Source organism: Aulostomus chinensis, chromosome 11 (genome assembly GCF_037954235.1).
Source record: "Aulostomus chinensis isolate RoL2024-O1b breed Wild chromosome 11, RoL_Achi_v1.0, whole genome shotgun sequence".
NCBI classification, from domain to species: Eukaryota; Metazoa; Chordata; class Actinopteri; order Syngnathiformes; family Aulostomidae; genus Aulostomus; species Aulostomus chinensis.
Genome location: NC_141330.1, coordinates 20,966,326 through 20,981,199, shown reverse-complemented (window position 1 = coordinate 20,981,199; position 14,874 = coordinate 20,966,326). Strand labels below are relative to the sequence as shown.

Genomic DNA, 14,874 nt, shown 5'->3' with positions numbered 1-14,874 from the left:
GCAGACGTAGTAGAGCCCCCCTAACATAAGACACAGTGTTCGCTGCTGCACTCACCACAGTGTCCAGCACAGGCAGGGCAACAAGTTGGCAAGCACTGCTCAAGCATGCACACGGTTGCTATGCAACATGTCATTTCTATATAATTTCTATTACTTAAGTTTACTTCACTTTAATACTTCCATACACACTACTACTGCTAATTTTGTAGCTTGTTCAAATCATCGCCACATGCAAGTCCATACTCCCTATCCACTACCACTTCTCCACCAAGTGTTACACCACAATCATACCCACATCTTTTTTTTAATGAAAATGGAGAATGATGGTAAGCAGAGCCATCCTGAGTGGACAACCACATCACCAAAGCATCTCAGAGGCAGTGTGTGAAGGTGGAAGTAATTCTAGTTCTCAAGCTAGGATGACAGTCACAACAAATGTAATGTAATTGTCATAGTTTCAAGTATAAAGGATCTGCTTTTGGCTTATCAGCATCTCAGTTAAGTTATTAAAAAAAGGATGACGACTGTTTCTTTCTTTATTTTGCACATATGACATTGATATAGCACACAATAGAAAATTTAATTAAAAGAAAATTCTGCAGGTAGAGACAGGAAGTCCCAAGGGGCTCATATAGGTTCTTTTACCTAAACCATGAGCAGAACAGTATATACAGAGGTGCATGTCGTATAAAAGATCTTTTCATTTGCCGATTACATCAAAAGTTCTTCGTGAACCTCACCCATATGTGCTTGTCATAGGAACAGTTTAATGACAGCAAAACAAAATGAAATAATCACATTAGTGAGGTTGTTGTTTATGCATGATAACACCAGAATAAAAGGCCTCAGAACCCGAAGTCTCCTTCCCAGCGCCATTCTCATCGTATAATTTAAGCATAGTAATGAGTGCTGTAACCTGGCGTTCTCAGACTTGAGGGACCGAACATAATGTAAGTGCAGCACTGAGGGACGGAGACAAAACTTCACAGAGCAAAGAGAATACATAAATCAACGGGGAGACACACTAATCAGGTCCATCACGGGGATGTCGATTCTTTTTCATGTTAAAAATTCATTGTCGCTTTTGTTATGTCGTTGTTCCCCTCTGAATATCTGCCTCAATTAATTAATAGCATTAATAAATTAGAGATCTCTTTAATCTTTATCAAGTTTTCTATTTATAATTATTCTGTGTGAGGAACAGAAAAGCAAGGAACATAGCTATCATGGCCCTCTTATCTATTACATGTGCAGCACACCAACAGATATTCAGAGTGACTGAGGGAAAAACAAGGAAACATGGATAAATTCGCAATTCCAGGTACTGCCATATGGCTGGAGTGAAGTGTAGAGGACTGGTGCAGCACACAGAAAGTGAGGAAATTAAGTATTTTCATCCTTCCTTTACTTATGTTTTTTTGGAGATAATTTTCTAAAAGCAGGCATTTTACTTGTGTGAATTTTAGGCCCGAAAGGCAGAGCAGAATTTGTCATGGAATGATAATTTCCTGGCACCACACAACATAGTCCCACACTGTGAAGACATCCAGCATTCAGAAAACAAAACTGACTAAATCAGAAAGAACAACAGTTCTATTTAAAGGTTTGGGGTGGATCAGAAAAAGATACATGAACATTTTTGTTTTTGTCGCTTTTCCAGTTTCTCTGTGAATGATGGGATTACGTATGATTACGACATTTACAAGCAGTGTTTCGCTTGTAAATCGTAAGGTGCTGGAACGCAAAGTACATACGACAGCTCAGGGATGAGAGAGGGGCAGAGGTCATACACAGAAAAGATCCTGAAAACAACAGCATACATTGCCCACTTGCCATGCTGTGGATCTTACAAGCCTCAATTTCAAATAATATCCATGGCAGAAATGTTGACGATAATATACAATTATTTTAAGCTTCTCTGCACAGCATACAGTGTTGAAGTACTGTATACAGTCATTAATTAATTTCTCAACAGGTGTAACTAGTGAAACAAAGAAAGCGCTTACAATAAATAATACACATCTTCCATTATTATTACGGTATTTAGAGATCATCCCATCCCTGACCTGTCGCTGGACGTCCCACGCTCTACTCTTCCTTCTCCTTCTGAATCCTGCTGTAAACGAGCTGATGTCGCGGTTCCCGCCTCTTGCCCCGGCTGTTGTAGTGGGCTAGCTGATGCCAGGATACCCACCTGTTGCTCCAGCTGTGGGTGTTCCACCTGGCTGGCAGCTAGCGCTGGAGCTGGCTTTTGCTCCGACTGGCGGTGAACCTGACCAGCTGCTGCCACGGTGCCAGCCTCCTGCCCCGGCTTGGCTAGCTCTGGGTGAACCTAGCTAGCTGTGGCAGCGCTACACTCCTGCTGCAGCCGATTTTGGTTGTCAACATGACCGCTGCAACCATAGCTGCAGCTGCCCTGGTCGCCGCTTGTGGAGGCTTTTCTGACTCATTTTGAAGCGTCATGCAACTCTTACTTCTTTTTGAAAAAAGACAGCAAATTTAATTGTGTTTTTGACATGTTGGCTTTTGTTGAATTTTGACATGATCTTGTTCCGGCAGGATCCGGCACCTTTAGCTCCTACAATTTTATCACCACAAGATGTGTGTGAACACAGACAAAACATGTTCAAGTTTTACAGCGTTTACAGGAGTGCCACAACTGATACAGAGCAGAAATTATCATTGCATTGGTAGATAATTACAGTGGCCTAGTGGTTAGCACTGTCGCCTCACAGCAAGAGTGTGATCTTTCTGTGTGGAGTCTCCATGTTCTCCCTGTACCTGCCTGGGTTCTCTCTGGTACTCCAGCTTCCTCCCACAGTCCAAAGACATCAAGAGGGGACAAGACTGATTGATACTCTAAATTGACTGTAGGTGTGACTGAGTGTGAATGGTTGTCTGTCTCTATGTGTTGGCCCTGTGATGGCAACCTGTCCAGGGTGAACCCCACCTCACACCCGAAAGCCACTAGGATAGGTTCCCAGTTCCAGTTGTTAGTGGTCTATTATAGTCATATTGCACATCCTAATTACAAGCTTTCCTCCATTGTCTTTAGCACAAAGACCTGCCAACCCTTTAACTCATAAGTCTATTTAATTGCATGCCTTTTCACTGGAATGATAATCTGATGATATCAACATATGGTTTTATACAATTTTTATCAAAATAATGCTTCCATGCATCAATTGAAAACATATGCAATTTTTAGTGAAATTTTTAGCTAACCCATGACAAAAGACATGTGGGTTTTTGCTTTTGAAATGAAGTATACGCGTTTTGATTTTCAGTACACCAGCTGCACTGCAATTTGGCATTATGATGTGATGACATACAAAGAAGGAGCATGAAGCATGTATGAAGGAGACCAGGTTACCCCAGATGTGGCAGGGGGAATGTAGTTGCACATAGAATGTTATGCAGACATATCAGAAACTGAATGTGTCCTAGACAATGTGTGCTTACGTTAAAACTTGTATTTTACAGATTACCATGCAGAAAAAAACTGCTTTGATACAACAGAAATGGCATGTTTTAGTAGTTTGTCCAGCAGAGCATGTTACACAGTCCTATAACTTGGTTGTGTAGCACATGGGCAATACTGGGAATGAACTAATCCTGCTCATAGTTTACACGTCTCTAACAATCAATCTACTCGTGCTTATGTTGGGTACATCAGCTAGCCTGTTAAGGGTAGCTACTACATTGGTTGAGTGGAAGCCAATGTGAGCACATCTATAAGTTATAAAATAGATTAGTGTGCTGCTTAGAGTATCATTACATTTATTCAATCAAAATAAAGCATTTCCATTGAAACTTAAAGGTCTAATAATATACTGAGTGCAGAGACATGTTCATCTCTTGACAGCCGCAAACTACGAGTTACTGTTATTACCACTTTACAGCGTTTTACTGCTTAAGATGTCATTTTGATAAGACAGTGTTAGTGTTTGGAGTTCAGTCCATCGAAGTAATGGTTCAGAAAAAGATGCAGCATGAATCTTATGGAACACAATTTAGAAGAAATATTGTGGATATGACATATGGGCTGAAAAATGTGTCACTGGAAAATGAATTTGAAGAATTTACATTTGAATTTGAACTTGGCAGTTTGAGTCATTGCTTTGAAAAAAAAAAAGGATTTGAATAGCATAACGGCGACTGAAAGATGCACTGTGGTTCCGGGGGGATATCTATCCACCCCACCGACCATAAAGGAATCATCACAGGTGTGAATAGAGGTTCTGTGAATCTGTGCTCTATTACTCATCCTTATGGAGTCAAAGTATTTCTTACTAAACTACAGTTGAATTGTGAGAACAGAATGTTTAAGTATACAGAGAATTAAATGTTCAGGTAGGATAAAATACAATTTCAGCAAGTGAGTTTAGTGTCATGCTCTTAAATTCAGTTTTAAGGTTATTGTAATGCAGTTCCAAAAAATAATAAATTCAATTTCAAATGACACAATTCAGATGCAATGATTCAAGCTGCCTGGTTCAAATTCAAATAAAATCATTCAAAATCCAATTCTAGGGGCACATTTTTCAGCCCATGAAGATCAGTGTGTTGTATATGAATTTTTTGCATACATTTGAACCATATCATGTGAAATCAGCTCAGTGCAACAGAGGTCTTGCACACTGATCAAACAAGTGAACCTGACATGTGTCTTCATTCTAAATTATTTTATGTCCCAGCTTACAGGACTTAATTAGAAATGCGTATGCATATGATTCAACAGCGCCAACATTTCAGCCCATGTTGGACTTTCCCTAGTGCCAGATGTGGCACACGTAATATACATCCCCCACCCTATATGTTGGCTAGTCTGCAGGTACACCTGATTAATTAACTAAGGCATGATTGGACACACATGAATGCGATTGCCAGCAGGTCAAATCTTTAAACTCCACTATGACACCAAAAAAATTATGATGTAGAAATAAATATAAAAGTCAGATCCCTCCATTTTGACTCAACAGTTTTTTGTTTGAAACGCACAGTTATTCTCATAGTCATGAACTGCACTTCTGCAACATTTAACTTTAGAACCCAGCAGTGAAGTAAAATGAGAATTCTAGACAAGGTATCATATTCCTTCACTCCTACTGTCTGTGCCACATATCTGAATTTTAATTTATCACAATTCCCAACAAACCTGCGATCACAATTAAATGTGTCTGTTTCTGAAGCAATAAAGTTGGGGAAATTTGAACTTGGAAATGCCACTCATCAACACCATTTTCAAATTGAAGTGACCAAACTGCTGGTCTGTACTGTTACAATTTAACAGTACAATTTGAGAGAGAGAGAGAGAGAGAGAGAGAGAGTGAGAGAGAGAGAGAGAGAGAGAGAGAGAGAGAGAGAGAGAGAGAGAGAGAGAGAGACTCCTTTTTAAGCAATTACATTTTGTATCTTATAAGCATGTCACAACCAAGAGCAGGCTGTCAAGAAACTGAATTATGCTAACCTTTCTGTAGAAAAGGGCCAGCAACTCAATGGCACCTTGCTGGCACAATGATGTGACCTTAGTTAACACCCAAGTGACATCTACTGGTACCTCAGTGGCACCTAGTGGCAAGTAGCAGCATCTATTGACGGTGGTACTGGCAGCGTAAATTTTGTTTTTTAAGCTTTCATTTTAATTTGTTAACATACACAATAATAATAATACATCATGAATCATGTATACACTATCAAAGACAAACAGAAAAAGAGCAGAGTAAAAAATGGTTTACTTTTGTGTTTTCCCTTGAAATGATCTAATTAATTTCACTTGAGGTTATGATTTGGATCATTTTAAAATAAATATGAGCAAATATACAAAAGGGCTGAGTCAAAACCTCCTTGGTGGTTAGTTAGTTACTTAGTTACTGTTTTATTTTGAAGTTTAGATCTTCAATCTCTCATTGTCTTTTGTCAGGCCATTGTGACTGTCATTTCCGTCATCACTTGCCTTGTCATGGTCACTCTCGTGTTCCCTGCTCCCCCGTGTTCTCCGATAAGTCCTCAGTTTTCAGTCTTGTTAAGAACTTGGTTTTGTTTCTACTTTAAATTCGTCCAGGACTTAGGCCTGTTGACCCCTCTTGTTGATACTTTGTTTTTTCCTTCTTTTGGACTTTGAACCCAAATGTGTTGTCTTGATTTTTTTTTTAAATAAATACTTTTGTTGAACTCTTTGCGGTTGCTGTCTGCATTTGGTCCCTGTTTCCCCTGCTAACCTGTGACAAAGTGAATGGGAAAAAAAGTAGTATAGTATATAAAGTGAAGTATAAAAGTTGTTTTTTTTTTAATCTTTTACACTGCCTTTCATTTTTGTTTTACCCTGGTACATAAGTATTTATGTGATTACCCCTGCTAAGTTCTGTATCAAGGTGACTGGACTGGTTTGATTTTCTTGAAGATTTTAAGCCTTTCCAATAAGAGGCTTCTTCAGTTCCAAAAGCATTGGTGGGGAGTTGAAGGCTTTTAAGACTGGGAGGGTGGGACCCTCTAACAGAGTCGTAGTCACAGGTGAGCTCTCAGTTTCAGAGGTATTGAGGTCACTTGAGAGTCACTGGCTCAACCGGTACTCAGCTGGTTCATTGATTCAGCCGCTATTAATGTGGGCCTTTAGGGTCAGGGGGATCCAAGTGTGAATGGGTGTTTAATTTCCAAAGAGGGGTGCTCAGGACTGTATTTTATGTAGGGGGACAGACAAGGAAGAAAGTCTCCTCCTCTGTTCAGGGATGGTCATCATAGTTTGACATAGCTAGCTTCCTTAACTCCTCTTTTAAACCATCTGTCTTCTATGGCCAAGATGTGTAGGTGACTGTCCTCAGAGGAATGTCCCCTCTCATTCAGGTGTAAGTGGACAGCAAAGTCTTGTCCTGAGGTGTTGGCTTATGATGCCACCCATTTGTGTAGAGTTTGTTTTTTCTGCGATATAAAGATCAGTTTAATCCTGGTGTTGGGGTGTTTTGTCCTAAGGATGGAGAAGCTTCTGCCTCAGAGCATTACCTTGTTTCAAGTGAACAGGGATGTGGTGTTTGTTGAAAATCCTCCTAAGTTTCCCCGAGCCTTTATCTAAACCTCCAAGAGACCCAGACCAGACAGAGAGAAAGAGACAAAAAGGAACAGCATTGCCATTCCTTTTGTTGCAGGAGAGTTAGAGGAGGATTTTGACAGGTTAACTGCCTTCCTCTAGATGCCGCTATTCCCTTCCATGCCAATGAGGTGACAACAGGTACCACTAAGGTACTATTAGATGCCACAGTGGTTCCCTGCTTTTGCTGGTTGACACCATCCTGGCCTCTATCAAAACTAAAAAAATATTTAGTCACTGAAGTTACTTTTGTTGAAAATAGACATCAAATCAACTTTCATACTTATACATCCATCACTGTATGGATTTGTGACTTTACTGAATGATTTGTCATTTAAACCACCAGAGGTTAAGTGACAATTAGAATAATAGCACAACTGCGACTGAGTGATACTGTGACCTGCACTGGTTTTTCAGACAACAAATACAGTGGTCACCACTAGAACTTTAACAATAACAATAATTCCACAATGAAAACATCTTTCCAACATTTGATCGTATAACAATTACCTAGCGATGCTTCTTTTAATGCTAAGCCGAAGGCAACATAGTGTAGCAGCCTACAACAAATTGGTGCTCATATGCACAATTTAGTCTGGTTAAACACTGAATAAATAAAAGTTCATCATTCCATTATGTCGAGTCAGTAGCTTTTTTTTTTTTTTTACCAAAGACAAGTCAGCTATAAAACCTTTTCCTCCAGATCAATTAAGTAGGAAGAGCACACGTGCAACAATTAACATTAATGGCTCCGTGAGATATGCTTAATTAGCACAGATGGATGTCTACAGGGACTCCAGGTTTATTTCAGACATGAAGCATTTTAAGACAGCACGCTTATTAATGCATATGTTGCTTGCTTATTTATGTTTCTAGTCAGTCGTATGTAGTATTATGGCAGAGAAGTCTCAAGATAGCTGGTACTCAGATGTCACATATGTCGGAGCTCGCAAATTTCACATTACTACTATAAGTTTTGAGCAAATAAAATTCAGGGGTAAAAATTTACAAGTTTACTTACAAAAGTTTTCCATGAAAGAACCAGCCACAGTTATTTTTCCCGATGTAAACATAACTGCTCTCAATGATCATCTGAACGTGCCCAACTGTGACAGCTGAATGCTGCATTTGCGTAAAATTCTAAATGTGGTTTTCAACGAATATTCTACTTCAAAAGAAGAAGGTTGCCTCCACCATTTTGTAACAAAATACAAAAACATGTGTAGCTAGATGTTGTGAGTGATAACACGTAAATACAATGAGACTGAGAAGCAAATCAACAGTATAATCTGGTGTTGTAACAAGACCATATTGTTATGGGCCACTTAACTGCCAATAAGTGTTTCAGCAACAATGAAAGCATGTGCAGTCACATAAGATGTCTACCATAACCTGATGTTGTACCTTTTTTTGGCATTAAACACCAATTACTGTCAATTATATTCCTTCTGTTTAAACTCCACTAGTGTAGTATAAACATGTGTTGCAAGTGCTTTGTGGTTTTATGGAGTATTTCCGGCTTAGAAATTGCTCAGTAATTGGTCACACACTTCAAACTGCTAAAAATCCAAGGTGTTTTTCATATCTGTGGCAACAGTTATATAAGTAAGATCAATTCACGTGATATGCAGTGAGCCGGTGTGTTGACAAGCCTTTCATAAATCTGACCTTGAAAACAAGATTATGCAACACCATCTGCATTTAAAGTGATTTAGCTGCTAAAGTGTCAGCGATGATTCAGCCCTTGAACTGTTCCCCTTCTTTTCAATACCTCCTCAATCATATTAGGATACGAATTCTGCTCTCCTGCTCTGAAGTTGAGCCACAGGAATGGGCAAGGAACCATGCTGTAATAATGGCAGTGTCTCAGTGTTTTACAGAGAAATTGTAGATCCCACCGTCGCCTCTGATGGAACAGGCACTTGAAAACAAGACCATAATCAGGCAATCAGGCAGGTTTAAATGCTGAAATGTATATCTCCTGTCAGCTAAGATGAGAGCACAAAATGTCAAACTGTCATACTGTGCGTGTCCAAATACTGTGCATGTCCAAAAATATGCATTGGTTTGATAAGAAAACCCAAATATTTGTTTAGAGAGAGCTCAATTTGTGCATGTAGAAAACTGTAGTTATTTTTCTGACAGGCAAATAACACAATATTTATATCTTTTCCATTTTTTAGGGGTCTAGCATTTTTAATTTTTTTTGTATTTTGTTTTATTGATAATGATAAAAAGAAAAAAAAATTCCATTACTTATGAAGGAAATCTTTCTGTAAATAACAAGGTTGATAGTGAATTTAAAACCCCCAAAAATGGAAGGGAAAACACAACAAATCAGAAAACTGTTTGATTTGACTCATGTTGGCAACGTTTAACTGAAAAAACAAATTACATTTCTTTAAAATTACTTTATGCCCAAAATCATACAGTACATTAACCCTCAAGTATAGCGTCATTAACAACAAAGCTAAACCTTCAATATTCCAGTTTGTATACTCTCCTTTTTGGGAGCAGCAGCATCACTTTCATATCAAATAACATTTTACATTTTGGTTCAAGGACAATGAGACTCCACATTAAAAATTATAAAATATCATTTCATTATCAGTTTTCTTTCACTTCAAATATTGAATGGTGCTTTGCAGTGCAGTGTAAATCCAGTGAAAGATGTAAGGTGAGCAAAATATTTTCTTGAGACAAATCTGTCACCTCTCGCCCGAAGGCTGCTGGGACAGGCTTCAGTCCCCCCGCGACCCTTAACAGGGGAAGCAGTGGAAAATGGATGGATGGAAATCTGTCATGAGTCAGATGTTGTGGAGAGATATCAAACTTGTTCTTGCAGAAATTGAATATCAGGCCTTTGTGAGAGAATGCAGAGAGCTCAGAGGAAATAATACTCCGTTCAATGTCTGACATAAACAAGGACAAATCTTTGTGTTTTCATTTTCGTGTTATTTTTTCAACCTTTGTCTTCTCCAGTGAAGCATTTCAAAGGCGATGGCTACTGTCCTGCATCAATGAAGCTTAACAAATGTAGGAGATTGCATTTAGAGCTTGCAGGTTGATTGGGTTCTTTCCTTTGAATCCAAAGATATGACTATTTTCTGTGTTTGTTAAAGAATTTTCGTCCATATTAAACTGCTCCGTGCGCTTCCCTTTTAATGGTGAATAAATGAATAATATATTCCAGTTTCAAAGAGTCAATATTGCTCTCCTTTTTACATATTAAGTCTGGTTTGATGAAAAGCTGCATCACCCAAATGTGAATCCACAAAACTCACACACTCTTCCTGAGGTGACACCTCCATGACACGCATATTTGTCAGTTTATTTTATTTTCAGGTAAGTATTAATAATACAAGAAAAAGACTTATTTTTTACCTGTTTGAAAAAACAGGTAAAAAAAAAAAATTGCTAAATTTTTAATTTGTGAGGTAAATTCCAAAAACGGCTTAATTTTCATTTCCTTTCTTGCGCAGGTTCAGCTTCAGACAGACCCTTCAATGTGCATGACATGAACAAGCTTCCTTACCTTGTCCTGAAGTTCCCTGGGTGTGGCTGCCCATCATACAAAGATAAAAAGTCATATTCCTCCTCCACGGCAAAAGATTGAAAAACTATATGGATCCTGTTTCCTTCCTCAGCAACTATCACCCAGGTACAGTTTGCTCCATTGGGATAACCATATGGAAAACCGGGGCTTTCTATTGTCCCATTCCTCCCTTTTAAAGTGCCTCCACAAGTATGGATAAAACCTACAAAAAAAGAGAAAACACACAGTCATTATCGAATGCACACAACAAGAGGAAATGAGGCAACAGTTATTAAACTGCTCCTCAACACAAGGAACAGACGATTGTCACCATCCCTACAGAAAATGACTTCATTTTGCCTAGTGCAAGCATTCAAGCAGCAATAAATAGTCTTAAAGCCTTTAAATGCTTAAATGAGCCTGCACAGATGCCATTCCATGTGACATGGTTGCGAGTGTGAGCACCCTGTAAAGTTCAGGTGCAATATTTCATGAACTCATGACAAATTGTTTGGAAAATCCACATTGTTTCTCTGTTGGCAGAAGGTGTGAGGGAAATCTGGCAACCACTGACTAAGAGCCAAGCTTTGTGTTGCCATTTATGGTTCCACTTTCCCTTCAAATAATAACACAAACAAGCTGCAACACATCCTGCAGCAATAATGGAGAAGAGATGCATAATTGAGGACTATGGCAGCCGTTTGCAGTGTTATATTAAACAACGCAATTCTGTTGCCTCATTACTTTCTCATTCTTTCCAGCGGGTCACAAAGCCCCACTGACAACCAACATGCAAGGTCTTCCAATTTGGTGCCACAGAGCCCTTAACACTCTATTTTACAACCCCCACAAAATGTATCCCTGCACCATGTTCCACAGGCTTGCTGAAAATCGATACACCTTGACACCTTCAGTGTGGTATTATGCCATTGTGTCAAGCTACAAGAAGCTGATTGCTTTGTGGCTCTAATGTAAGTCATTCTCCTTCATTTCATAATACAGTTTACTTGCACCAAATGTGTATGAACATGTGCCATACATGTGACATACACTGCACTGGTTCATTTGAAGATATCTTGAATGTTGTCAAATGAAATGCAAACTTAATTAAGACACATTGTTTAGCCCTCACATTTACATATTTACACATTTCCCATACACACTGCATACGGGAAAAGATGCGAGAAAAATCACTTGGCAGGAATACAACTCAAAGGGCCTCTAAATACTAAAGTAATTTTTCTCTATTATACAGTATATGCACCTCCTTGTAAACTGATGTGTTCAAACAGTCAAGACAAACCAATACTTTCCCCCTTGTCAAGATTCTTCATGTGATCTTTTTTAGACAAATCCCAGGGGTTCAAAGCTCGAGTCTGTGACAGAATATCTCCACCTATTGTCCTGATAACTGACCTGCCACCCTGAGCAATTCACACCTAGACCCTGTGATCAAGTGGCTTGACCTTCCCACATTGTAGATAGAGTATATACAGTATTTCATCCCAAAACAGCTTTGTCATGTTGTGGCTGATGATGAGCTTCTGCTGTAAATGCTAAGGATATAAATTCCCGCCAAGGATTGTCACATGTCAGTTTGCATTTATTTCTGCCACCACTGAGGAAATGGGGTACTCATGGTATATTTGCAGCTCTGACGCACTGCCCACAGGACCAATATGTTCCAACTGATGACATGTTGTATTATTGCTGCTTTCAAGTGCTCACTAGAATACCATGATTACTTGGACAGCTCCTTTCAGCAATTGAACACATTTGTGAATTTGACATTGGGGAGAGATGACACATATAGTAATGTGATGATTGTTATTACATAGTGGTTTATGCATACAATAGTGTTGCATGTTAACATCATCATCATCCATCCATCCATTTTCTACCGCTTATCCTGTTAAGGGTGGGGGTGGGGGGTGGGGGGGCTGGAGCCTATCCCAGCTGCCTTTGGGTGGGGGGGGGGGGGGGGTTCACCCTGGACAGTGCGGGGCCAACACATAGAGACAGACAACCATTCACACTCACAGTCACACCTACGGTCAATTTAGAGTATTGATTAACCTCGTCCCCTCATGTCTTTGGACTGTGGGAGGAAGCCGTAGTACCAGAGAGAACCCACGCAGGCAAAGGGAGAACATGCAGACTCTACACAGAAGGACCCCGTGTTCAAGCCGGGACTCGAACCCGGAACATTGTTGCTGTGAGGCAACAGTGCTAACCACTGCACCACTATGCCACCCTTATAATCAACATTGATCATTGACACTACATTATCATAAAATGCACTTGGAATGGTAACACCAGCAGCCACAACCTGAAAGTTTGTGAATCAAGTAATTTGATTACTCCACTCAAAAGTGTATTTTGCCTTTCAAGTCCTCATAGACAGATATCTTGAGAGCCAGCCATGTATATTTAGCTTGAAACTGATGGCAACTCATAGCCACCAGCAACAAACAACAGCAAAACTGTCCAAAAATATCAGTTCATAAACCAAAGCTCTCAAAAACATCTTCCATTATAACCCACGTCATGAAACCTAATGGTCAGTAATCCAAAAAAAACCCAACTTGATTTAACAAATTAGAACCATTTGGTGCCGATTCATGGTAGCACCAAGAACATCCACCAGCTGCATTCACTTAAATCAACCTTGTGTGAATATTTATGCTAATAGCATAATAGGCAGGACAAACACACAAATATGTGTTCCTTTAAATGAACTTTTTCAAATGGCCCTGGGTGAGAATTTTGAGGAGGGCATGTCCATCTCAGTGTGAACCCACCGATGATTGCTTTTGTAGTTAAAATTCAGACTTCATTTAGTGAAATCATCCTGACCATACTAACAAAGGCAGAAATGCTTATGATTATAACCCATGAATACTGATGTTTGGCTCCAGTCAAATATTTATTTCATTTTTATGAACATAATTACGAGTAAATGTTGCCTGAAGTTTAATTTTGCCTGGCTGTAAACACAGGGTAATACACTTTTATTTCATATCCAATGCTAATGTAGCAACAAGAAAAAGAAGAAAAAAAAAAGGCAAAGCAGAAGGCCACCGATAGAGTGCATAGACCATCCTACCACTACCATATACAGAATATGTCGTGGTAGGATGGTCTGTAAACTCTATGGGTGGCCTTCTGCTATATTCTCTATGCACACACACACACACACACACACACACACACACACACACACACAAGTCGTCATCATTCAGATTTGGTGCAACAAATTATTATTATCATCATTATCATTAATATTACCATTGAGGAAACGATCGAATTGATTACTGAGAAACATTTCACACGTTCCCTTCATTTAGGGGGTACTGTTAAAAAGCCAATAGATGTAAATTGAGTGAAGTGGCACGTTCCCCTGAGCATATTTGTGTACACGAGACCAGGTTGTAGTGAGGTTAACACACAATTTTGGAGATATGGGTCTTCAAAATTGAAAAGTATTGCATATGTGACGTGTTCCCTATCCATTTTTTGTACATATTTGATGGTAACTCAGGCCTCAACACTTTTCCCGCTACTTTTAAGTCCACATCCAGAGCCCCTAACTGTTACTTTTCTACTTCATGCAGCTGCTTTAGGGTGTAAATCATGAGAAATTCTGGTAAGCTCACCAACCAAGAGTAATCTAGTTTTGGGCACAGAAGCAGATTGAAATGGTAAAAATTTAGCACCATCAGTTATACTGGATCCTGTCCAGATAGTGTACAAATACAGCAAATACAGACCCCTGTAATTTCTCTGAGTTGTCACAAGGTTTTGGGGTATTAATGCTGTTTATGTGAAATCCTTAGCATTGTTTGTGTGGCTGATTGTTCTGATGTCTTGGGGATGACAGAACATATGCTCATTTTCAAGACATCTATTTCCCTCAATCTGCCTCTCTCTCTCTCTCCATCGTTTTCCTTGTCTGATCTTTGTATTCCTTTCATCCCTCATTACCCCCCAACTCTCTCAAGCCATCTGCATTTTTCTTCATCTTTGTAACCCCCCCCCCCCCCATCTTTTCTCACTCTCGACGTCTCATTCACCTTTCTCATTCACTGCATCCTCAGCCAATTGTTCCCTGGATCTCTGCTCCATTTTTCTCATTTTCTCAGCCTCCATCCTCACACTGTCGAGTTTCTTGTTTTTCTTTTTTTCCCATAAGCTATCTATTATGCATTTGAATCACCCATTTCACAACTGTGATTCATACAAGCTTGTAATATGT

General features: G+C 39.4%; 1 protein-coding gene across 4 annotated transcripts in view; it reads right to left on the bottom strand.

Annotated features, from left to right (window-relative positions):
• LOC147253765 (CUB and sushi domain-containing protein 3-like) overlaps positions 1 to 14,874 on the bottom strand; it is a 246,750-nt gene that overhangs the window by 221,899 nt on the left and 9,977 nt on the right. For all 4 annotated transcript variants that reach the window (XM_086219046.1, XM_086219048.1, XM_086219049.1 and 1 more), the window contains exon 2: positions 10,620 to 10,842. In XM_086219046.1, coding sequence (XP_086075172.1) covers positions 10,620 to 10,842 — 223 coding nt within the window. The remainder of the gene's footprint in view (positions 1 to 10,619; positions 10,843 to 14,874) is intronic.